The sequence below is a fragment of the Crocodylus porosus genome, unplaced genomic scaffold, assembly GCF_001723895.1.
Source record: "Crocodylus porosus isolate Cpor-Errol unplaced genomic scaffold, CroPor_comp1, whole genome shotgun sequence".
Classification (NCBI taxonomy): Eukaryota; Metazoa; Chordata; order Crocodylia; family Crocodylidae; genus Crocodylus; species Crocodylus porosus.
In genome coordinates, this window is record NW_017728906.1 from 160306854 (window position 1) to 160331428 (window position 24575).

The following is a 24575-nucleotide window of genomic DNA, read 5'->3' on the forward strand; positions in this document are numbered from 1 at the left end:
TTTTTTTTTTTTTTGGTCAGAAAGGGTAAATAATATCAAAATATGTGCACCTCATGTTTTCAGCTGAATCCTCTGGCATTGGAGCAACAGTTTGCACTGCTGGAAGGTTCTTACTAGTAGCACCATTCACAAAGCTGGAGGACGAAGAGGAAGAGGAAGATCCTGAATCCACTGCACCTATCCCCAAACAATAAATATAGATTATAATTTGGTCTGAAAAACAAGGGTTTTTAAGATTTTTTTAATGTAATAATTATTCTTGTATGTCAATCTATTTAATATATATATAATCTTATCCATGCTCTACTAATTACAAGGATTTTAACATCTAAACAACAAAATTGCTTACTTTGCTAATATAGCAACTCTCATTGATAACCTATATTATTTGCCATTGCTCCATATTTACAGTTATATCTACTGCTAGATTAGGATAGCTATACATTTAAAAAATATATATTTTAATACAAAAGTAAAAAGAAATAATGTATCAAAGAACAGATCTTAAAATGAAATTTTCTGAAAACAGATTATCACTGAAACTTAATAAAAAGAACAGAATAAATATTCAGACAAACATGTTTCTTCTACTTCTATTACTATTTAAATGTTTTTAAAGATTATTTTCTTTACAAAACTACCTCCTACTGTTTATACTCAGCACTTGTATAGTATTTATAGTTTTTAAGCCCTCTCAGACATTAACCTGCAGTTGAAAAAAAGAAAGCAAAATAAGTCTTACCTCATATTTTCATGACCCTAAAAATAAATTCCAATGGCTAAAACATTCTTGCATCATCATGATAATACAGTCATTGTTATTATGAACTTGTGTAAAGAATGAGAGAATTGTGTATTTGGTTTTCCCTTAGTATTACGTGCACCTCAGTTTACCAGTTTACTGTTATCTTGCCTGAATGCAAGGAGTTAAAAGAATCTGTTGAAGGGAGGGAGGTTGAAAATAAATAGGAAATAAAACAATGGCAAATTAAGTTACAGCCTAAAAAAATACCCACAGTAAGGAAACACAGAAATAGCAAAGCAGATGTCACTCCCAACCCAAACAGAAGTCTAGGTAGATTTGTTACTTATAGACTAACTAAATCAGAGATCCATAAGGTTTTGTAAGCAGTGGCTTGCCTGTCAGATCCTAACCCAACTCAGAATGGTGGTAACTGAGTTTAGGGGGAACTAAACAAAAGCTTGCCAGAAAAGATTTAGGTTAATGTATGGTAAAAACAGGTGTATAGACCATTACTGTCTTTACATTTTGCATGAGATGTTCTTCTGGATGAATAAATAACTGTTTTGAGCCATATTAATCAGCCTCTGTCAGAGGCTTCAGGAAGAAAAAAAAGAAAGAGTTTGACTATGCCAGTACTGTTGTGTTGGAGCTGGTAATAGGAATCTCGCAGTCTAGACATGTAGTCTAAGAACTGTAGGACCATGAAGCTTCTTGCAGAATGCAGCGAAGGGGGAGGGCCTGATTCCACCAGGGGGAACTCCAGAGAGACTAAGGGTCTAAAGAGCATTGTATGACACTGACAGTAGGGCAGCTGTGGTATGTTGACTGTGATGGGAATTTATAATGAGTGAGAACTTGATTTTTTTTTTTGTAATAATTATCCTAAAAACTCAACCAGAATCTATAAAAGTATATTTATTATATCATATAAAAGCTGGAAATAGAAGATTTGGGGGGCATCTAGTCTCTCCAAATGACCGTATAACATTTTTTTCCACAACAGTAAGCTATCATTTAGTGAAATTCAATGCTGTCTTGAAAAATTAACCATCTTTTTATCAAGGACTTTTTAAGCACAACAGCTAGCATATAAACTGAATGACACCTGATAACTTTAAACACATGCTCTTCAAGATCAGACACATATCATTTAAAATTAATTATTGCAGGTATAATATGTCTGAAGTAGCTGAAGCTGTAAATTCAATACTTTAGTTAATTGGGTGAAATGGAAGAAAAAAAGAGAACACGACGACAAGTTTCAACACGGACAAACACATACATCCAACATGCCTTCAACATAACAAATACATTAATCAATTTTTGATTTGCATTTTTTCATACTTGACATGTACAACTTTAAGGACACAGGAATTATGTTCTAACTTTTAGAAATGAGGACAATGCAACTTTTAAACTGTACAGTGTCTTCATAAAGTCCTTGTGCACTTTAATAACTTAGGTTGTAGGTATGATAGAAACAATCTGTGAACAGCATTTAAAAGCAAATTTATTAAAGTTTTAGGACAACTAGAGTACACAATGCTAGACTTCATAAGTAATAAGAAATTTATTGTTAAATAAGATGGAGCTCTGTGCCACTATGCTCTGAATGTACGACAGTTCCTGAATGACGTTTTCCCAGAGAAGTAGATAGGCAGAGGTGGACCACTTGCTTGGCCACCTCATTTACCTGATCTGTCACCGTTGGACTTCTTTTTATGGGGACATGTTAGAAGTGTAGTTTGCTTGTCAAAACCATGTTCTTTGGTGGAACTTAGGGCTAGGATCACCAATGCAATTAGTGTAGTAACTCAACAGCAACTGGGAAATGTTTTCAAGGAGTTGGAAGATGGGATTGAGTACTGTATCATGATGGATGGTGGTTATGTTGAAGTCTAGCATTGTGTACTCTAGGTGTCCTAAAACTTTAATAAATTTGCTTTTAAATGCCATTTACAGATTGTTCCTATCATACCTACAACCTAAGTTATTAAACTTTAAAAGTGCACAAGGACTTTATGAAGACCCTATATTTCTTGAGAACAGAATGTTCCTATAAAAATGTATCCAGGTGAATTTAGGCACAAAAAGCTTCATAAAATGAAAGTAGCCCAAACAAGCAATCAACTCCCTTTTTCTAGGGCCAGTAAAAAAGCTTAGTACATTTGTAGTTCTGCATAATTACAGCTAGTAAAACTTGCTGAAATACTGAGTATGGACAAATATACACTTTAGTAGCTTCTCAGCTGCTCTTTGGTAGTGTCCACTACCACTAGCTGTTCTATTGTAACTCCTACATCTGCATGATGTAAGCAAGCTAAACTGCCCTATCTCTAATTCTGATTGAAGCAAGGTAAAGTTGGAGTAGCTTTGTGCATTTGTATCCCCCTACATTATCACACAAACCTAAAACCCAGGAGTTGCATTATAAGAGTGCCCTTTAGTATCAAAACATCTGTCTAATACCCACCTTCTAGTCAGTATTTTCCAGTAAACCTGTTGGGCACAGTCTGCCAAACAAAAATGGTTCCAATAAAAAAAAAAATGGGCAGCTATCACTATGAAAAGGCAACATTTTCCCACAAAAAACACACTGTGGAATCTGATGTGTAGACTTTTCCTGTACTATATAGTGAGAAGAGTTTGTGAGTAATGATTACTCTCTAATAGCAACCATTGGCCAAAAAATAGCTAATTTCTTAAAGTTATATAGTATTTTTGATATGTTGAAAACACTGAAAAGCCCAAGGCTATATGGCACTATGTGGAAAAAAGAAAGACTTCCAGTATGGGGCTGTCTTGTGAAACATGGGTACAAAAAAAGGGGATCCATGTCAAGCAAGCAGAAGCAGATGCAAATGGAACAAATGTATTTAGTTCAATAGAGCAGTGTTATTCTGAAAATGATAAACATTTGAATTTCCCATGCCTAGAAGTATTGACAAAGACAGTAGCTGAGGGTGTTCTACAAAGGGAGACAATAAGTGTTTATCCTGCTACTTTGTGAAATACAAAGTGGCTGGAAATTTTCTGCCTCTCTATTCTCCAAAACATCCAGGGAGATTTAAGTGTTTTCAATCACTAACTGAAGTTCCTAAGCCTTACACAGGGTTTTTCTTCTCTCCAGTAATTTAGGTATAAAGTTGAGAGGCAAAACAGACTAAAACCAGAGATTTATAAATCTTACCCAATTTCCTATCATCCATAGATTCCAATGAGGTAGAGAAACCCTAAGTTATTACTATTAAAGTTGAAACGAAAATAGCATTCCCCAAAAGACCATATTTATGTAATCGTAACGGAGGGGAAAAAAATCACAACCTTTTGCACTTCTTATTTACATGATAGAAAATTAGGGTTGGAAAGGATCTCAGGGGGTCATCTAATCCAACCCCCTGCTCGAAGCAGGACAAGCTCCCAACTCTATCATTTTTATAGGTCATCTTTAAGGAGAAATTAAACTCCTCCTTGGACAATAGTTAATATTAAAATGAGTTTAAATGCATTTTTTTAATGTTAAATACATTTAAAAGACTCATAACATGCTATGCTGACTTTTTATTTTTTTAACTTTTTTTTTTTTGACAGATTAATCACCAGCTTCAGTGTCAGCAAGGAATTCCCTCCTCAAATCTAGGGTATATTTATGGGCACACAGGAGGTTTTGTTGTTGTTGTTGTTGTTTTTGTTTTTTTACCTTTTCTCCTTTTACTGCAGAGAGGAAGCATTGAGAGAATTATCTCATTTTCATGCAACATTCAATATTTCTAAGACACCAGTCTAGGATTATATATATGCATTTATATAGGGTTGTATAATTCACATAGGCATTACAGATGTAATGCATGTATAACAAAAGGAGACTGTGTTCCTCAAGGTACAAGGTATATACTTGAGCCCTCAATTTTTTTGTTTTTAAGAGTCCATTAAAAACAGAAAAGAGACAGTAGGACAAAAACACAAAGAAAAAATGAGGGTCACAAAAATATTTAAGGACAATACCTGTTGTATTAATCATACTTTTTGGTGTTGCTCCTGTAGCAGCAAATATATTAGGTGTTGTACCCGGTGGCAATCCACCTCCAGCAGTAGCAGCTCCAACTGTAGTGACAGCAAGACTACCTGGAGGGGGTTTCTTTACTGGAACAACAACGCTCCTGCAGAGGAAGATATGACAGGTTTGTAAAACATCACAAAGGAGTAACTTTTGGGCTTGTTTTTTTTTTTTTAATCATAGTGATAAGGAAAACATCACACAACAATATTTTCTTTACTTCTTACAGCAGTCAGTGAGGTCTAATAGACCTGAGGCTGAAAATTAAGAACTCTTGGGTTTTACTTTATATCGTGTCATCACCTATGTGATCACGCAAAACTTAGCTAACTTCTGCTTCCACTTCAACACCTGTAAATTGGAAATGCCACCTCTTTCACAAAGGTGTTGTTTGTAAGGACTAATACTTGTCAGTTACACTAAAGTGATTTGTGAGTGTAAAGTGCTAAATATGGGAATTATTATGGCAAAGCAGTATATATACCAGTGCTATCAGAGGGTCTTACCACAGCATCTAAGATGACAAAGATCATAGGTAACACATAAACATAGCACCTGATTCTCTACTGCCCTAAATATTACATAGTGAATTATAACTGACTGTAAAATCTATTACATGTATTTTGTCAACAGTTTAGAGATGGAGCCCAGGGCAGAGGGCAGTGGTCTTGACTGTGATCATGCAGCTACCAGCAGCAACCATTTTTTTTTCTTGCACTTGGGGCGGTTGCGCTTTGCACCCCATTTTAGTTGTATGCCACTGTATTTTGTTTTCCCTGCTGGACAGACAAACAGGGCATACAAGGTGTAATACAGCAGAATCTCACAGGTACAGCTTAAAATATGCTAGTTTTAATTCCCAAAAAGAAAAAAAACAAACAAACACTGCATTTGCAAGTGTCTGTAGCCTTTAAGATAAAAGAATAGGGACTATATATATATAGAAATATGTATTTATTCATAGTTACATTTTCATCCCCCCTGAAGATACAGTATTTGTCTTTACATTTGAAAACTGAGACCAACTGTATACACTAACAGATGAAAAGAAGGGAAATACCAAGTGGATCTTTAAGTAATAATTTTTTAACCAGGGTGCCTGTCATCATATAGGTAGCATTCTACCCACTCTAAATGGTGCTCCTTTACATTACATACAAAGCCAACATTGCTATAGTTCCTGCTTCATCCAAAGACTGAAAAAAAAATCTGAAGCAGAAAAGGTTTTTAAATGCAAGAAGGGGGGAAATAGTCTTATTTTCATTACATACACACATGCTTTTCATCTGAACACATGCACTTAGTTTTTCAACTAAAACTCCTGTTAGGAATATTATAGCACTAAAATAAAAGAACAAAAGAATATAGCTTTTTAGGGTAATATGTCCAATCCTTGGCCATATTACCCACTTCAGAACATGCTTCTAAAAAGGATTTCTCAGTATATTTCTTAGTAAACCTGATGGTAGTTTTTCAGAACAGAATACAATCATTTTTATATTTAAAGTGTTGCTAGATCCTTGTACCTTGTTTACTAAACAAATGAGGTTCAGGATAAATTTATTGACCAAATGGTACATCCCCTCTCCTGAAATAGTTTTAAATATTTCACCTTAGTTTTTGTTTCATCTAATTCACCGCAGCTTCTGGCTGGGAAGCATACTTTTCCTGTGTGCTGACAAAAGGTAGTTAGAAATTTTAAATAGATCAGAACAAATGTGTAAAGGGCTCATTAAAACAGAACATTTAAAAGTAGATCTGTTTTTACTGGTTTGGCTAGAAATTGAATATGATATAGGAAAGAACAGATCCTTGCATAGAGCCCTACATGGGACCTAAATTTGGGAGCAAACAATTCAATTAAAAAAAAGGATGTTTGTTCATTTTCTATGCATAAGAAATGCTCAAACAAGGAGTTTTGCCTTTGCTGGGTTTATGCCATATTCCAATTTAAAACTCAAATCAGGAATGATGAAAAGTTTTTTGCAGACATCAGGTGCTCACAGAAGTGCTATCTGCTAACTCCTCAATTGACTCTATTAGAAACAAATGAGATACTGAGTTATAGCTAAAAACTTGGTTAACAAGCACCAAGCTTAAAATATCAGTGGGCGCGTCTACACATGCACTTTACTGTGGAACTAATTAGCTCTGCAGTAAAGCATCTACATGTGTGATGCTATTAGGGTGCTTGTACATGCAATGCCATTGCCATGTACATGTGACAAAAATGTCACTGTGTGTGGTTTAATGGTACATGTGCAGGAGGTTGGAGTGTTTTAAATGAGTTTGCATCACTGCAAACTAAACTACGTCTTGATGTGCTGCATTGCCAGCTCACCCCCTGGCTGTAGGAGAGGCAGGCAAGCTCTGCCAAACAAAAAAAGATCAGACCCCTCACTGCTTCTGCTTTCAGCAGACTCCTGCTAAAGGCAGAAGCTGTGAGGAGCCCAATCCTTTGGGTTTTTTTCAGTGAAGCCTGCCTACCTCTCCCACAGCCAGGGGATGAGCTGCTGGCAGGCGGAGCAACCCCTGAGCTGCAGGGGGCCCCAGTCCTTCCCTCCATGGTTGCGGCACTTCTTGGGCCCACCTGGGTGGGCTGCTAGTGTGCTGAGAGCTGCCTCAGCTCAGGATCTGGAAAGTGTTGGATCAAGCCAGGTGCTGCCTCCGAGCTGGGGCAGCACCCAGCCTGCTAGAAGCCTGCCTGGGCAGCCCTGGGAGGATGCTGCTGCTTTGGATGGAAGGGCTGGGACCCCCTGTAACTCAAGGGCCACTCAGCCTGCTGACAGCTCATTCTCTGGCTGCAAATAGGCTCTGCTGGGGAAAAAAAGAAAAGAAAAGAAAAAAAAAGGATCAGGCCCCTTGACGTAACAGTGATGGAAACCCCAAAATTGAAACAGTGAATTTCAATTAAAAACCCACCTTTTCAATTTAGCAGGTATAGGATGCAACTCTAAGGAATAAACCTCCATTACATCTACAAGCACCTTTAGGCCGCAATAAGCTAATTAACTCTGCTGTAGCATAGTACTGCCCGATACAAGTACTATCCTATAGCAGAGTAGTTACATGTAGCCAAACGCATGTGTAGATGGTAACAGGACTATCTGGGACATGACAGTACTACAGTGCAGGGGCTGCCTGCCAGCTAGCTCCACATTGTAGCACCCTTGTGCCCCAGCCAGCCCCTGTGCAGCAGATTAAGCTAAATAAAGAGCAACCCTGGACTAGCAGGCTGACCCCTGGGGTCCCATGCCAGTCAGGGCTGCTCTGCCTTGGCTCACTGTGCTAGAGTCCCAGGAGAACATGTAAACACAATATGCAGGAGCAATTAACTCTAGAGCAAACTTTATCAGAGTTTACTGTTATGTGGTAATTGCACATGTAGCTGCACCCAGTGAGATTCAGGCCATTCTCTTTAAAGAACACTGACAGCAGTTGCAACTTATTAGCGGGACTTATTAAAGGACTTTCTGCTATTCTTAGAGTTGCCAGCAGTGAGCCAGTTTTCTTGGTTTGCTTTTAGGAACCCCTTCATTATGCTGTCGTACAGTATTTAAGAACATATGCGATACCAGTTCTGCACATATTTGCTGGAGTCCATAATGTCTAACTCTAATATAGGACAAAACTAGCCCATAATCATAGAATCTGAAGAAGTGGGCTGTTACATAGAATCACAGAATCATAGAAGTAGGGTCGGAAGGGACCTTGTAGATCTTCAAGTCCGACCCTCCGCCTGGGCGGGAGAAAAACTGGACTCAAATGAGTCCAGCCAGGTAGGCATTAAGCCTCTTCTTAAAGACCCCAGGGTAGGAGATAGCACCACTTCCCTTGGAAGTTGGTTCCAGATCCTAGCCGCCCTAACTGTGAAGTAGTTCTTGTGGATGTCTAATCTAAACCTACTCTCCAATAATTTGTATTCCTTGTTATGCCAGGGGGTGCTAGGGGAAACAATGTCTCCCCCAAACCCTTCTGGTCCCCCCAGTGAGTTTATAGACAGTCACCAGGCCCCCCCTCAGCCTTCTCTTGTGAAGGCTGAACAGGTTTAGGTCCCGCAGTCTCTCATTGTAGGGTCTGCCCTGTAGTCCCCGGATCATGCAAGTGGCCCTTCTCTGGACCCTTTCAATGTTGTCCACATCCCTCCTGAAGTGGGGCGCACAGAACTGGACACAGTACTCCAGCTGTGGCCTGACCAGCACCACATAGAGGGGGAGGATCACCTCCTTGGCTCTACTTGAGATGCACCTGTGGATGCATGACAAGGTCCGGTTAGCCCTGCCAACTGTGACCTCGCATTGTCGGCCCATGTTCATCTTGGAGTCAATAATGACTCCAAGATCCCTTTCTGCCTCCGTGCTCTCAAGAAAGGAGTTACCTATGAAAGCTTATGCTTCCCTGAATCAGTAATCCTCTAATGTGCTACCCTGCTCCGCCTTCAGCCAAAGCAGAGGATTATAAACAACTGCCTCTGCTTTTTCTTCTACAATTAAAAGTATCTTCTGCTATTGGACATTTCCAACCTATATTCTTCTTCCTTGGGAATTCACCCTCGATCCTTCAAAATCTGTGGGACAACATGCTCTATTCTGTTCTTGCTTCTATGACAATTTGTTGGGTTGGTGGCATTTTCCACAAGAAATTTTAGAAAGATAGCGGGGTGCATGTATCTTTTATGGTGGATAATAAGAATAGGCCTATTTGCTGGTCAAGTATCAGCAAAGAGCTCAGATGCGAGCTATAAGGAAATGATCATGATTTGATTTGAAACAATCCTGTATATTTTTGTTTCTCAGGTTGCTTTCTCTAAGATGACAGTGAAGGAAAAATTAGCCAGGTGCCCTAACTTCCACCCAGAACCATGTTTTTTAGAACAGGTCCCTGGGCCATTCAATTTCTCTTTACTGTAAAAGTGTTAAGGAATTTTTACCATCACTATATAACATCCAGTGTAGAAACAGGGCAAAAGCCATTAGTGTGGGTGCCCTTCTCTTTTCCTCAGTGACACAGGAACAAGTTTGCAGTCACAATACAATCTCCTTTCAATTTAGTTTTACTCAGAGATGATCCTAAATTTCTTGCTGATAGTAAGCTTCTACATGGCAGCATTAATGATAATACAGTTTATCATCACTGGTGAGCTAGGGAACAGTTTCTCTCATTCTGGCAGATTATGTCCTTGCTTATACATGTATGTCATTTTCTTGAAATACAGCAATACAATATACACAGGCATTAAGCTCTCAGACTTTTGGAAGTCTAATACTGAGGTGAAATGTTGCCATGTTCTGTAACACCAGAAATATATTGTTCACCATTCTCAAACAGAGTCTTATAGCATTTTCACTGCCAGCAGTCCCTCAGTACAAGGAGGACAGTTTTCCAATAAATAGGAGGATCATTGGTGAGTCCAGATATAAATGAGAAGGGCAATCTGAGATCTGCATGTTTCACTGCAGACATGGCAAACAATTCCAGGAGGAAGCATTTCGGCATGGTAATCTTGGGTCATGGATCTTTTCCTTTGTTTCTTTTGTCTATCTGCCTCCATAATGAGTTGAGTTTGCTTCAAGTGATTGATACCCTGGTGCTACCAGAGGCAATTCAGTGCTCAAGTCTCCCAAGTATTGATGTTAATATCACATCTCTTCTTTAAGGTGTCCTTGAATCTCTTTTTGCCCACTTCTGGAGTGGAAGCCATCAGTGAGTTGGGAATATAGGACCTGTTTTAGGAGCAGGTTGCCATGCATCCTTCTGATGTGTCCAGTCCAACTGAACTGGTGCCATACAAACATGGCTTCAATTCTTGTACAGTTTGCTTGAGCTAGAATACTGGCATTCATTTTTCTGTTCTTCCAATTGTCTTTTCTGTTCTTTACAAGGACATCATGGATGGTAATGTTCTGAACTTTCAGCCTAGTAAACAAGAAATTTGGTTTGGCTCCTGATGTCACGATCATCAAAAATATGATTTCAGAAATGTCCAGGGCAGCAGTGGCAGATTTTATACACTAGTGAATACTGTGCATCACCTATATTTACTTTTTGGGAAAGGTGGCCACCCAGGTAGGGGAAACACTCAAGGTTTTTCAAAGGATGTCCACTAATCGTAATATATGGAAGAGCAGCGGGTTGGCTTGTGCTGGATCAGTAAAGTATCTTGGTTTTTGTGAACTTGGCAGTGAGTCCACCCATTTCATACACTTCATAGAAGCAATACAGTGTGGCCTGGAACTTGTCAACTGAGTGGTAACACACAACACAGATATCACTGTACTGAGGTTTAGTAAATAGAGGTGTTGGTTATCTTGGACTTGGAATGTAACCGATTGATGTTAAAGAGACTCCCATCCATGAGATACTGGATGCTGACTCCAGATGGAGGTTGGTCAGCAATGAGAAGTGGAATAGCTGAGATACAGATGGAAAATAATGTTTCTGGAATCACACATCCTTGCTTGATTCTAGTTTTAATAATGAAGGAGTCCATTTCTGAGCTGTTGCTTAGGATGGTTGCTCTCATGTTGTTATGAAACAATCTGATAATGGGAACAAATTCTGGCAGGCATCCAAATATCATTAGGGTCTTCCATAGGGATTCTCTGTTGATTGAGCCAAAGACCTTAGTCAAGTCAATGAATGCCATGTAAAGATCTTGGTGTTGCTTGCAGCACTTCTCCTGCAGTTGTCTAGCAACAAGAATCATATCTTGGATGAGCTCCATCCAAGGGTACTGAAGGCATGGGTTGATACCACTGCACAGCCACTGGCAAGAATATTTGAGCACTCGTGGTGCATGGGACAGGTCCCGGAGGACTGGAAAAGGGCCAATGTGGTCCCTATTTTCAAGAAGGGGAGGAAGGAGGATCCAGACAACTATAGGCCAGCCAGTCTCACCTCCATCCTTGGCAAAGTCTTTGAAAAGTTTATTAAGGCTCATATATGTGAGGGCCCAGGAGGAAAAATTATGCTGAGGGGAAATCAGCACGGTTCATAGCGGGTAGATCATGCCTGACTAATCTAGTCTCTTTTTATGACCAGGTTACAAAACACCTCGACACAGGAGTAGGGATTGATATTGTTTACTTAGACGTCAGGAAGGCCTTCGATATGGTATCCCAGCCCATACTGGTGAACAAGTTAAGAGGCTGTGACTTGGATGATTACACAGTCTGGTGGGTGGCAAACTGGCTAGAGGGTCATACCCAGAGAGTGGTAGTGGATGGGTTGGTATCGACCTGGAAGAGAGTAGGCAGTGGGGTCCCACAAGGCTCGGTCCTTGGACTGATACTCTTCAATGTCTTCATCAGTGACTTGGACGAGGGAGTGAAGTATACTCTGTCCAAATTTTCGGGTGATACAAAACTGTGGGGAGAAGTGGACACACCGGAGGGCAGGGAACAACTACAGGCAGACCTGGACAGGTTGGACAAATGGGCAGAAAACAATAGAATGCAATTTAACAAGGAGAAATGCAAAGTGCTGCACCTAGGGAGGAAATATGTCCAGCATACCTACTGCTTAGGAAATAACCTGCTTGGTAGCACGGAAGCGGAAAGGGATCTTGGAGTCCTAGTGGACTCCAAGATGAACATGAGTCATTAGTGTGATGAAGTCATCAGAAAAGCTAACTGCACTTTATCGTGCATCAGCAGATGCATGACAAACAGAACCAAGGAGGTGATACTTTCCCTCGATCGGACACTGGTCAGACCACAGTTGGAATACTGCGTGCAGTTTTGGGTGCCACACTTCAAGAGGGATGTGGATAACCTGGAGAGGGTATAGAGAAGGGCCACTTGTATGGTTAAGGGCTTGCAAGCAAAGCCCTATGAGGAGAGACTAAGACACCTGGACCTCTTCAGCCTCCACAAGAGAAGGTTGAGAGGTGACCTTGTGGCTGCCTATAAATTCATCATGGGTGTGCAGACAGGAAGTGGTGAGGCTCTATTCACCAAGGCACCCCCGGGAGTCACAAGAAATAATGGCCATAAGCTAGCAAAGAGCAGTTTTAGACTGGACAATAGGAGGAACTTCTTCACAGTTAGAGTGGCCAAGGTCTGGAATGGTCTCCCAAGGTGCTTTCCCCTGCCCTGGGAGTCTTCAAGAGGAGGCTGGATGGGCATCTGGCTGGGGTCATCTGAACCCAGCACTCTTTCCTGTCTATGCAGGGGGTCGGACTCGATGATCTATTGAGGTCCTTTCCAACCCTAACATCTATGAATCTATGGTACCTCTGGGTGGTCTGAAATCACATTGGTACTCATGTAGAATCTACTTAGCAAGGAAGGCGAGTAGATTTCCAGCTATGAACAATGGTGTTATGCCACAATAATTGCTGCAATTCAATCCATCTCCTTTCTTGAATATGGTAATGATTTTGGCATGTTTCAGGTCAGTGGAAATCTATTTGTGTTTCCAGACTTTCAGAATAACAATGTGTAGTTGATGAGAGAAATTCTTTCCGCCTTGCTTATAAATTTCAACTGGTATTCCATTAGAACCACATGCTTTTTCATTTACTTAATGGCTTTCAAGGCCTTCAATGGCAAGGTAATACTTAACAAGGTGTTGTGGACTGTTTTTAAAGTTAGAAACTCAGTCCAAGAGCTCTTGAAAGTCTCCTTTCACCATGTGTTGATGGTGGATCCGTCTTGAAAGAGCGTTGTTCCATCCTGGGGCCTCAGAGGGACAGCTCTTTGTGCATTTGGCTCTCGTCAAGCCAGACTGGTTTGATGAGAATGATAACTAAATTCAAGCTCTTACTGACAGGAAAAACAAGAGTCTTCAAAGCTTGGCAAAATGACATTAACAACAAACAGAAAACAGACAAGGAAGAAACTATGCATGGCATGGCTGCTGGTTGAAAGGAAGAAACTATGCATGGCATGGTTGTTGGCAAATTTCTCAATCTCTTTTGCTTTGTCCTTTCACCACTTGTTCCTTCAATCTTGAATCTTCCTGTAGGTCTCAGCATTAATGTGGTGATAGCAGTCTGTTTTCTATTTGTTGTTGATGTCATTTCGCCAAGCTTTGAAGGCTCTCTTTTTTTCCATCAGTGAGAGCTTAAATTTAGTTATAATTCTCATCAAACCAGTCTGGATGCTTCTTTATGGAGAAGCGTAGTGATCCTTTGCATGCCCTGTGGATACTTCTTTATAGTCTTACAGAATATAACATTAAGTTCAAACTCCTGATCCTTACCCTTAAAAGCCCTAGCATCAAGAAACCTAAAGATTATTTAAAGCTCATGGAGAAAAATCATGTTGGACAACTTTAATTCTCTGGTATAGTGGAATTTTCTACCATAATGGGTGCAACTCATCTGTAGAGGAGATAGAGCTTTCTTTGATTTTAATTTGAGAGTGTGACTCACGCTCCTTAAGGAGGAATACCTAACTCACCACTGTCTATTCAAACTACAAGATGCATTACTGAACTTTGACTTCTATAGCAAATATGAAGCAATGGGTATGGATAAAACACTCAGTCCCTGGTATAGACTTCTCTTTGGGTTATTATGATCCATATAACAAGCTGTGTTAATTAGGAAATACAGTGGCAGGACCAAAACTGACCTAATTGTGGTGTCTCTTGGAGCCTTGGAAATGAAGACTGTTGCTGCTTGACACACCACCAAATTCATATCTATGGGGAGTCCCCTGGGCCAGATGATGCAGTTCCACAAGCCCTAAGCCACTCATCTGGTCCATGGGCAGACATCAAGCACTGGATCCATTCCACAGATTGGCCTCATGCCACATATCCAGCCTATGAATTAACCAGGTCATTTATCCACCCATCTTAATTAAAACTAGGGCCTGTCAACTCAAATTGTTGACATCTCAAATGTTAGCAAGAACAGAATGAAACAGGTGGCACCCAAGGGAGCTAATTCAACCACATCATAAATCATAAGCCAAAAATACCACTGAATGGCACTTGAAAACAAAAGGGATGTGTGCGTAGAGCATCTGTGTGTTACAGTTCATGCAGAAGGTGCTTCTACACTTTTTTGTGTTCTGGACTAGCTGAAGTCCTGGATGGGTATCAAATGAAACAAACAAGTGGCATGCTCTTCAGTAACCAAATCTTGAGATGATAAAGGCATAGACTTATTTATAGTGACATCCTAAACCTTAGGATATGTAGATACTACCCTCTGCCTCTATAACAAAACAGTAACAATGCTAAAGAATGGTCTAAGGTGACTATTCATCAAATACATTGCATTTTTATTGTTTGATAAAGGCAAAGTATGTGTAAACTTAGGCCCACCTTAGTGACCTCACAATACACTCTAATGCAAATGATCTAGATGCAATTAGCAAGATTTTTGAGATTAGGTAATACCTTTTATTAAGTGAATATTATAGTTGGGATAGCTGGGAGAGATGTGGGATTGCTTTTGAGCACAAAAGGCCCTTCTTGGCAGATCTGAGAGAGAATGTGAAGTCTGTCACATTGCAGTGTGTAGCTGCAGGAAACTACATGTTCTAGAATGGCTATTAACATCCTTGACTTTCATGAGGTCACAAGAGGACCAAAAGAGGTGGAAATTGTTTTTTGAGTAGTGGTGCCCAACCTTTTGGCCCCATGAGCTAGGTGAATGGTACAGGGCAGTCCACATGGTTAATTGGGCCCTATGCACCAGGATGAAGCCCCACACTGCTGCCACCTGACTCTGCATGCCTAGATTGGGCCCCAGATGCTGGGATCAGGCCTAAAGAACCCTGCATGCTTGACCTACTGTCATGCTACCTGGACCCCAGAGGTCCAGAAATTTAGCAGCAGGGAAGCAGCAAATAACACTGCCACTGATCCTCTCCCCTGCTGCCAAATGTTCAGACCCATGTGGAGCCCTGCACGCTGGGTGAAACTGCTCCCAGAGCCAGATCTAGTCAGTGGGCTGGGAGTTGTACACCTGTAGTCTTGAGGAAGACAGGCTCTGGCTGATGTAGTCTTAGTGATAAGTGGTTCTCATTACTATAGTCTCTGAGCTGAAACCAAGAGGTACAGGGGGCAGCTTTAGGCATTATCTGCAACCTACTGAGCAGGGAAGCCACCATTAGCCAGTCAGCTAATTATGGGCAAATTGTGATGTTGCTCTATCTAAGGTGGGATGCCACTATTGCAAGGACATTAGTGAAAAATCTATGAGTTACTTGGAGCCCAAACAGAAGTACCTTGTATTGGTCCTGGCCAACAATTGACAGTCTTTTTGTGTGAAGGCATGAAAATATACATCCTAAAAATCCACATATGTGAACTAATCCCTAATTCCAGGGCAGGAATTAGGATAGCTAACAAATCTATCTTGATCTCGAGTTTGAGGTTGAGAACCACTTCAATAATATAATTCCGAACAGTGGGAAGTAGCATGCATCCTTTAATTGTCTCAAAGCTTTTGCCTGTTGCCTGGAGAAAATGAGTTGAGGGAATGAAGAGAAAGAAAGGCTGCTTCCCCTTGTGGAAGTACTAGTGTTTCTTCAGAGCTCTGGAGAGCAGCATATGCAGAATGGAACAGAAGCCTGTACTGAATCTGGGAGGATATTTATGCTTCCTCTTTGGGAAAGCTGTAGAAACTTCAAAAGAGTACAAGATAGCCCGGTTGTCCCTGGTCTCAGGATAGCCTGGTCTCATCCAGATGAGTGCAGATATTTGGTTCCCCAGGGACAAGAAGCAGCAGCACAGCCTGTCAAAAAAATACCCCATGTGCTGCAAGGTAGCAGTGTGGCAAATGCCTGAATGTGCAGTGTGAGGCATTGTAGACTCATCCGCGGTGCCATAAACCACACATCTGCTCTTGTCTGGACATGGCCCCTGAGGGTGTGAAAATCTTCATTTCTTTTAGAGCTGAAAAGTTCTGCCCCTTCAAAGGCTACTGTATTTTGCCCATTCCTCGGAGAAACACTAGCTACTCGCTGATGAAAAAGGCACCTTTGCTAAGCATGAATTGTTGCAAAATATCCACAAGACTACAGGAGAGCCCGCTGGAACATAAAAAGCCTGAGCCAGATACTTTGTGAGGTTATGTAAACTCCTAAGCCATTATTAGCAGAGAAGAGCAGATTAGGTCAGGATGGCCCAAAGTATAAATAAGGAAGGTCTGTGATGCTCAGATAGCTGGCCATAATCCCAGGTGGGAGGATCTGTCTCTAGAATTGTCCTTTGTATGTGGAGCTCACAATCAAAAAAGTTATAGAAAAGATAGTGCTTATATCCACAGGATCAGAAACCAAGAGGAATGAAACAGTGATCCAGACGGCTAATATTTCTCTCCAGAAGTTCTGTGGCCACAATAGGGTGCAAAGGTGCAAGTATATCTATAACTACAGTTATCCTCTGATTAGGTGCATTCCTACCAACTCTCTCAGCACACACAAGCACCCTGTAATTATATATCTGTTTGGAAGGATATCTTGTGCTCACAAATTGTGTTGTCATGACATCTGCTTTGAATTTTGAGAGATGGGGAGCTCACCAAAACCTTTTTTTTTTTTTTTTGCTTTAGGATTTTCAATTAAAACCTGAAGGATTTGAATAAAATCGTTTTTTTTTCATTAAAATTTGGTAAGTTTGTATAACCTTTTTCCCATCAAAAACATTGCAATGGAAAAAAATGATTGAAACTGAAACAAGGTTTTAAAATTGAAATGCTATTTTAATACTGACTATCACTTTGTTATGGCATCACTGTAACACATCACATACCCATATCTAAAATGTTGCAGCTGAGGTACTAGTGAAATTGGTAACAAACGTCTCCCTTTTGATAGCTAATACATCTTCTTTTCCATACCTGCATACTTAGAGAAGACGTACTACACAATCATCAATACTTTCATCCAAAAATTTACGGTGGAGTTTTCCGAAGTGCTTAGTTTTGGTTTAATTGCTCCCTTTTTAAACAACAGAAAAATGCCCAGGTTTCACTCAACACCAAGTATTTTGAAAAATCTTACCTTTAGTGTTACTCTTTCAAGTCGTTGCTAAGTGGAGGGGGACATTTTGAAAATTAGTGTACAAGAACATTCATTCTAATGTATATGATTGCATTTATGATGCTTTCTCACCCATTCAAGATGCAGTAGAAAACTGTATTTTCTACTCCCATTCAAACAAATGAAGAGTGCTCAAATTAGTACCTGGATAAGAACTCTGGGTCAGACTTTTTAAGGTATCTAGATACCTTTAAAATATAGCCTGGCAGCTAGTGGTATTTTCAAAAGTGCCTTTCTGGTTTCATTGGAAAATAGGTTCCCCTAAGCATTTTTGAAAAAACCAACTAGGTGCCTATCTCCACTTTTAGTAACTAAATACTTCTAAAATCAGCCCTATTAGACCATACAGAACTGGAAAAAAACCCAAAATACCTTTAAAACATGAGCTGCAGCACTTAAAAATGGACCTGTAATGTATAAAGATTTGCAGTGTGCATGTGCCCATGCTACACAAAGAGAAAGACTTGGCATTAAAGCCAATTCAGGGATACCTAACAGCATAAATTCAGATTTTCTTCTCATTACCAGGATTTCATGGTACAATAAAAATTTCTGCATAATACCAATGCAAAGGTTATTCTTACTGAAATAACACTCCAAAGAATAGAATATTTGTAAGACTCACTGTATAATTTTAAGAGAAATTCATAAAGCATAAAAGCAAAATGACTCCGATTATTAACTTCAATCTAGAAACTTTCTAGCAAAAAGACTTGTAATAGACCAACCATACATTGTAGAATGAGTACCATATAGAATCAGTGAAACAGTTTCACAACTCCTATTAATATTGATTGTTTCTAGAGGGACAAACCACATAAAAAATCTGATGGTAGGAATAATAGAAATTGATTTTTAATAACAGATACATGTTAAAAAAAAAAAGAAAAAAGGAAGGAATTATTGGCAGGCTGTGCTCAATTACAGTTACAAATCTAGGACAGATAACCCAGACATCTTCCAGAGATGTCACCCTGGATGCTATTTGTAAGGAATTCAGCCTGATGTTAAAAGACGTGTCATAACTTTGGGTGTCCAGGCTCTGGTGTCCCAGAAATCTGTTTATATAGCTTATAATGTAATTACCACTACCTTAAGACAGATGAGGCAGAAGGCAGCAATATATTGAAAACTAATTGAAAAATGCAGTTGTCCAGAAGCACTTGTGGGGAAGAGGTCTCTGAAAAGCTGCTCAAAGCTTCAGAGTTTGAAGTGAAATTTTTGATGTTGTCACTCTCAATCTATTGAATAGCTGACAGACAATCAAACCCGTCTGGCTGGCTGGCAGCTCATTTTGCTGGCAGGTGGCAAACAATTAGACACACCAATTTGTGCCTCCTGATGACATTAAAGCATGAAACTAAGTTGTATGCAGGGCCTAGTGATTTGTGTGAAAGCATTTCAAAAATAATACTCTTTGCCGTGGCAACTCATTTCAGACTGCCACCTCCCATTATGGCTTTGAGCAGTGAAGACGACAGACTTGAGTTACGTGCGGTGCAAGGCCGCTTCTGTTCAATCCGTCATCAGCGCCCCCCGAGACCTCAATCCCCTCCTTTCATCAATATCACCTCATCATTTACATTCGATAGTACTTGAACTGCTGCATACATTAACTACACAGAAGTCCCATTTGATAAAATGTGTTGGCACACATTTTGTGCTTTTACATTTCATTTATATAGGTACACAAATTCTAAGAAAGAATTTGCTGCCAGACACACATTGTACATACATTGCTCAGAGGACACAGACAAACATTAAAAAGAAGAAGTGTTCTATATAGATCCTATTAAATAATAATAAAGGTGGAATAGCTAGTTTAATCTGTATTTAGAGGAGTTCAGGGACATTTTCATGCTTAAGCCAACTTAAAATAAGAGACTCCATTAAAAAAAAATTAGTATTATGAAACATTATAGTTCTATGAAAAATATTAGGTTACCTATTCTATTATCCCTAGGTTTCTTTAATAAAAACCACCATAACCCCTACTGTAAAGAGCAAAAAAACACGCCAAAACAATTCCTATTCCAAATAGAAACAAAAAAAAAAAATGAGAAAGTCCATTACACTTGCTTTCCCTGCTGCCAGAGAGAGGAGGTGTGCTAATGTTTATGTACTAAGAACAATGCTGTATTGGAAGACACTTCAATATTATAAGCACCATTTCAGAAGCTAGAGAAAATATAATCCCACAATGGTAACGTACCAAATCAACTCTCAGATGGAATAACAGGTAGGATACCAGTTAACTTCATTCACTTGAATTAACAGCTCACTAAACAAAAGTGTACCTACAAATTTACAACAGGAGTTTTGAATACAAATAATCATCTTTATAGTTTTGTTTTGCACAAGACATGGGTATAGGCATTGCCCATACCATAGGGTAGAGAACACTAGACTGCAACTTGCTTCAACCATTCAAACAAAACCTGAAACTTATTTTAGTCTTTCAGATAACTGTGGCAACAGGAAAGAAAATGTTCACATTATAACCTAAAATGAATGGGTTGTTTCTGAGTAAATCTTTCTATGTCAGGGGTAGGCAACCTTTCCTGGCTGGAATGATGGGAAGGCAGACAGTAGGACTCAGCCACAACTGGCATTTGTCCCTGTGGCAGCATGGGGGGAACTCCTGCAGCTAAAGCCCCCTGCCACTAAATGTTGCTGAAGCTGGATCTACAGAGTCCTGTACTCTTTCACAAAAACAGGCAGAAGCATGGTTATGGTCATCTTTCCTGATTTCCTCTCATCTGAATTTTCTGCTTACATACTTACAAAATCTCATGTTTCATTATTGGCAATAAATATAATTATTAAAGTCCTTTGATCATCACACTTATTTGTTACCTCTATAGCCACAGTTGCAAAGGCTCATACAACTGGGAGAACACAGATTTATTCATATATTTGATTTTTATGCCACCCTCCCACAAAGACTCAGGACAGTTTACTATAAAAACAATTATATCAAAAACATATATATTAACATTAATCAGTAAAAGATATGATAAATCCCAAAACAATATCCAAATTTTAATCCCACCTGCTAAAATCTTACCCAAATAAGGTCTTACAACACTTCTGAAAGATGTGCAGGCTTGGATTTTGGTAGGCCTCCAGCGGGAGGGAGCTCCAAAGCTGAGGAGTGACTAGCAAGAGCAACCACTTATGCTTTTTTGCCAGACAAACTTGATGCACCAATGAAACTTGCAGTGGGTTGTTCTCGAATGACCTTAAATATCATAACGGGATGTAAAGGAGGAGGTGGGGTCCCTTAAATATTGTGCCCTATGTCTCAGATACAGGGATCTACTGCTGCCGTTAATGGCAAAGCTCTTCCCTTCTTGCAATGATTAATTCATAACATAGCTGCAGGTGTTCATGATCAGCTGTTTAGAAGAGTTTAAGGAGAGACACAACTGAACTCCACAGAGCTGAATGCAAAAACAAATGCCTTCTTTTGCTCAGCATTTAGCAACTGTTAGATATGAATGAGAAGGATCCACATACTAGGACTTCCTGTTCTTCTGTTCCTTAGCAGGTTATATTAAAATGAGAATAATGTCTTTTAAGCATTTCTAACAATCAGTTTTTGCAACTGCATCGGATTGGCATTGCAACATTGCCATTGTAATGATGCTTGAATATTGACAAGAACACAGAGGCTTTGTAAGTAGGATTTCACAGGATTGTAAGGCTAGAAGGGACCTTGGAAGATCATTGAGTTCAGCCCCCTGCACCAAACAGGAAAGATAAAGGGGTCAGGGGCCCCCAGCAAGGTGACTGCCTATTCTCTTCTTGAAGATTTCCAGGGTAGGTGATTGTACCACCTCTGGAGGGAATTTATTCCACAGTCTGGACACCCTGACTGAGAAGATGTTTTTCCTGATGTTGAGCCTGAATCGATCTTCCAGGAGTTTGTGGCCATTACTCCTGTTTTCCCCTCGGGTGCCCTGGTGAACAGTTGCTCACCAAGCCCTTGATGTACTCCCCTAGTGTAGCGGTAAGCTGCTACCAGGTCCCCTCAGCGTTCTTTTCTTCAGGCTGAAGAGTCCCAGGTCCCTCAGCCTTGCCTCTTACAGCTTGTCATGCAAGACTCTGATCATACAGGTGGCTATTTTTTGGACTCTCTCAAGTTTTGGACCATCTTCAGTCCAAACCCCTTTTTCTTCCCAAATGACTTGGATACACTTTGCTAGTGTATCCAATTTGGATTCAATTTGCTAGGAACCAATGCAGGGAAGGAAAATGATAGCAGAATTGAAAAAAAAATATTTAATGAAGCTTTAAAATTGGTAGATTTGACTGAAAGTCTCTCTTGCCACTGTTCTATGTGAATAAATGGCCACAGCAGCAGCAGCTGCATTTCCTTGCTTGTATTTGTTGGTTTCCACATGACTGCTTTGAATCTGTTGATGGGAATACATAGAAATGCATGGCTTTTGTTTGCTAAATGTGGCTCTGCCATTGCTGAATATTCCCCTGATCAGCACAAACTCTTTCATTTTGCTTTTCTGGAAGAGGGGTAGAGGTTCTCAATCTTGAATCTGTCAACAAGTGTTAGGGGAGGGAGATGTCTGCAATTAACCTGTCTTTTCTCTATTAGTAAGTGAATGCAAGGCTTCAGCTAAAGGTGCAAGGGGTTTCATGACAGTCATGATGAGGGAAAGAAGTTTTTGGAATGAAAGAAGTTGACAGCCACTAATCTGCGTGGTGAGCTGAATCACAAAGTAACAATCTGCTTTGAGTAAGGAGCAATGGCATTAAGGGATTGTGCCTTCTCCAGTCACTGCACCACCTCAGCTCCCGTCACTCAGGGGAAGGAGTCAACCATGCTGTGCACAGACTTTGTGCAGTACATGCTGCTAATACACTGGTATGATTATGTATTCCCGCACAATAAGGCTGAGTCACAATTTGGCACAGTGGTTATAAGAAAATAAACAATTATTTAATCTCACTATAGACTTCATAGTGATTAAAAATGGCAAATGTACAATGAAAAATGTATTTTAAGACATGTAACTGAATCTTTACATCGTGGCCTCTCAGTCCATGCTGGAAACCATTAATTCAGACATCCAGGAATGTGGAATCCCACTAATAACAAGTACACTTTATGTGGGATGCAGGGGTCCACATTAACAGATTATATTGCTGGGTTAGAGCCAATATGCTACAGCCTTAATTAAGTATTTACTATTTCTTATGTAATAGTAATTTTTAAGCACAGTGCAGATTCTGTACTGCTGAATATAAAGGAATACAACTTTCTATAGGTTTGGGAATACAACTGTTTCTCAAATAAATGAGATACAATACCCCTGACTTCAAATAATACAAGATTCTTCATGTTACTATTTCCTGTCCTTAAACCTGCCCAAATTACAATATGTAGGGTGGTAAATGAAAAAGAAACTCTTTCTACTAAATTAAACAATAAATGGGCTGTCTCTTTCAAATGATCACAAGAACTAAAATACTGTAGGGAAAAAGATAAAAGCAATTCAGCACATCAATGCCATATTCCCTTTTAAACATTCCAGTCATTGTCCATTCTCCAGCTCTCTATTGCAATAGATACCACTCCATCTATTGAATTTTCCTCATGTAACAACCTTAACTTTTTTTTATATATATAAAATCAGTTTTACTAGACAATGTGGAATGAAGAAATGCTTCCTAGCACCATACAGGCATACCTCATTTTATTGCGCTTCGCTTTATTGCGCTTCGCAGATATTGGGTTTTTTACAAATTGAAAGTTTGTGGCAACCCTGCATCGAGCGAGTCTATTGGCGCCATTTTTCCAACAGCATTTGCTCACTTCGCATTTTTTAGCAATGAAGTATTTTTTAATTAAGGTATGTACATTGTTTTTTTAGACATAATGCTATTGCACACTTAACAGACTACAGTACAGTGTAAACATAACTTTTATATGCACTGGGAAACCAAAAAATTCGTGTGACTCGCTTTATTGTGATATTCGCTTTATTGCGGTGGTCTGGAACCACACCCGCAATATCTCTGAGGTATGCCTGTATTTTAAATTTTTTATTCTGTACTTTTTATTCATTCACCTGTACCTTTCTATTCTTATTAATCTGAAAATATGGACATTGTTCACCTGGACTATTATCTGGACAATTATTTATCCCACTTAAGATATATTTATTTTGTGTGCATGCAGAAAGTTTTTTTTTTCATTTTTTAAAGTTTTGCCATAAAATATAACACAACTGCTGAATTGCTTAATTGATTTTTTATGGTGTTTAAATCTTTTCTCTAAAGGCCACAACACACAGGGCATACTTGGAAATTCAATCAAGCCCATGGTTAAGAAATAGTCTGTAAAGTCAAAAAACAGATAACTTGCCTTGTTTTGACAGCATATTGTCCTTTGCATCTCTAAACAATTCCTATATTCAAATTCATGTTTTTGGACTAGATATTTCAAATAAATCTACTTTAATAAGAACCATTATTTGAGTCTACCCTGAGAGATAAGGTATTTTAGGCACACAATGTCTCACTTTCAAATATTAAAAATACTGAACTTAAAACTTTAAAAAAATGAAACAAGGGAGTCAGTCTCAATCTTTATCTTGTGGCAATGTGTGTACAGTCTGTCATAGCTGAAATGTTTCAGTAATGGAAGAGTAGTGGTATGACAGATCGAATAAGATTTAAATATTTGGAAGAATTTTGTTGGATTTCACACAGCTACTCTGTTCTAGATTAACAGATATTTCACTCT

The 24575-nt window shown here is 39.4% G+C and overlaps 1 protein-coding gene across 1 annotated transcript in view; it reads right to left on the bottom strand.

Annotated features, from left to right (window-relative positions):
• LOC109306591 (neurobeachin) overlaps nucleotides 1-24575 on the bottom strand; it is a 529566-nt gene that overhangs the window by 445795 nt on the left and 59196 nt on the right. Inside the window, exons 9-10 of the mRNA XM_019530077.1 lie at nucleotides 4751-4905; nucleotides 51-177 (exon numbers count right to left, since the gene is read on the bottom strand). Coding sequence (XP_019385622.1) covers nucleotides 51-177; nucleotides 4751-4905 — 282 coding nt within the window. The remainder of the gene's footprint in view (nucleotides 1-50; nucleotides 178-4750; nucleotides 4906-24575) is intronic.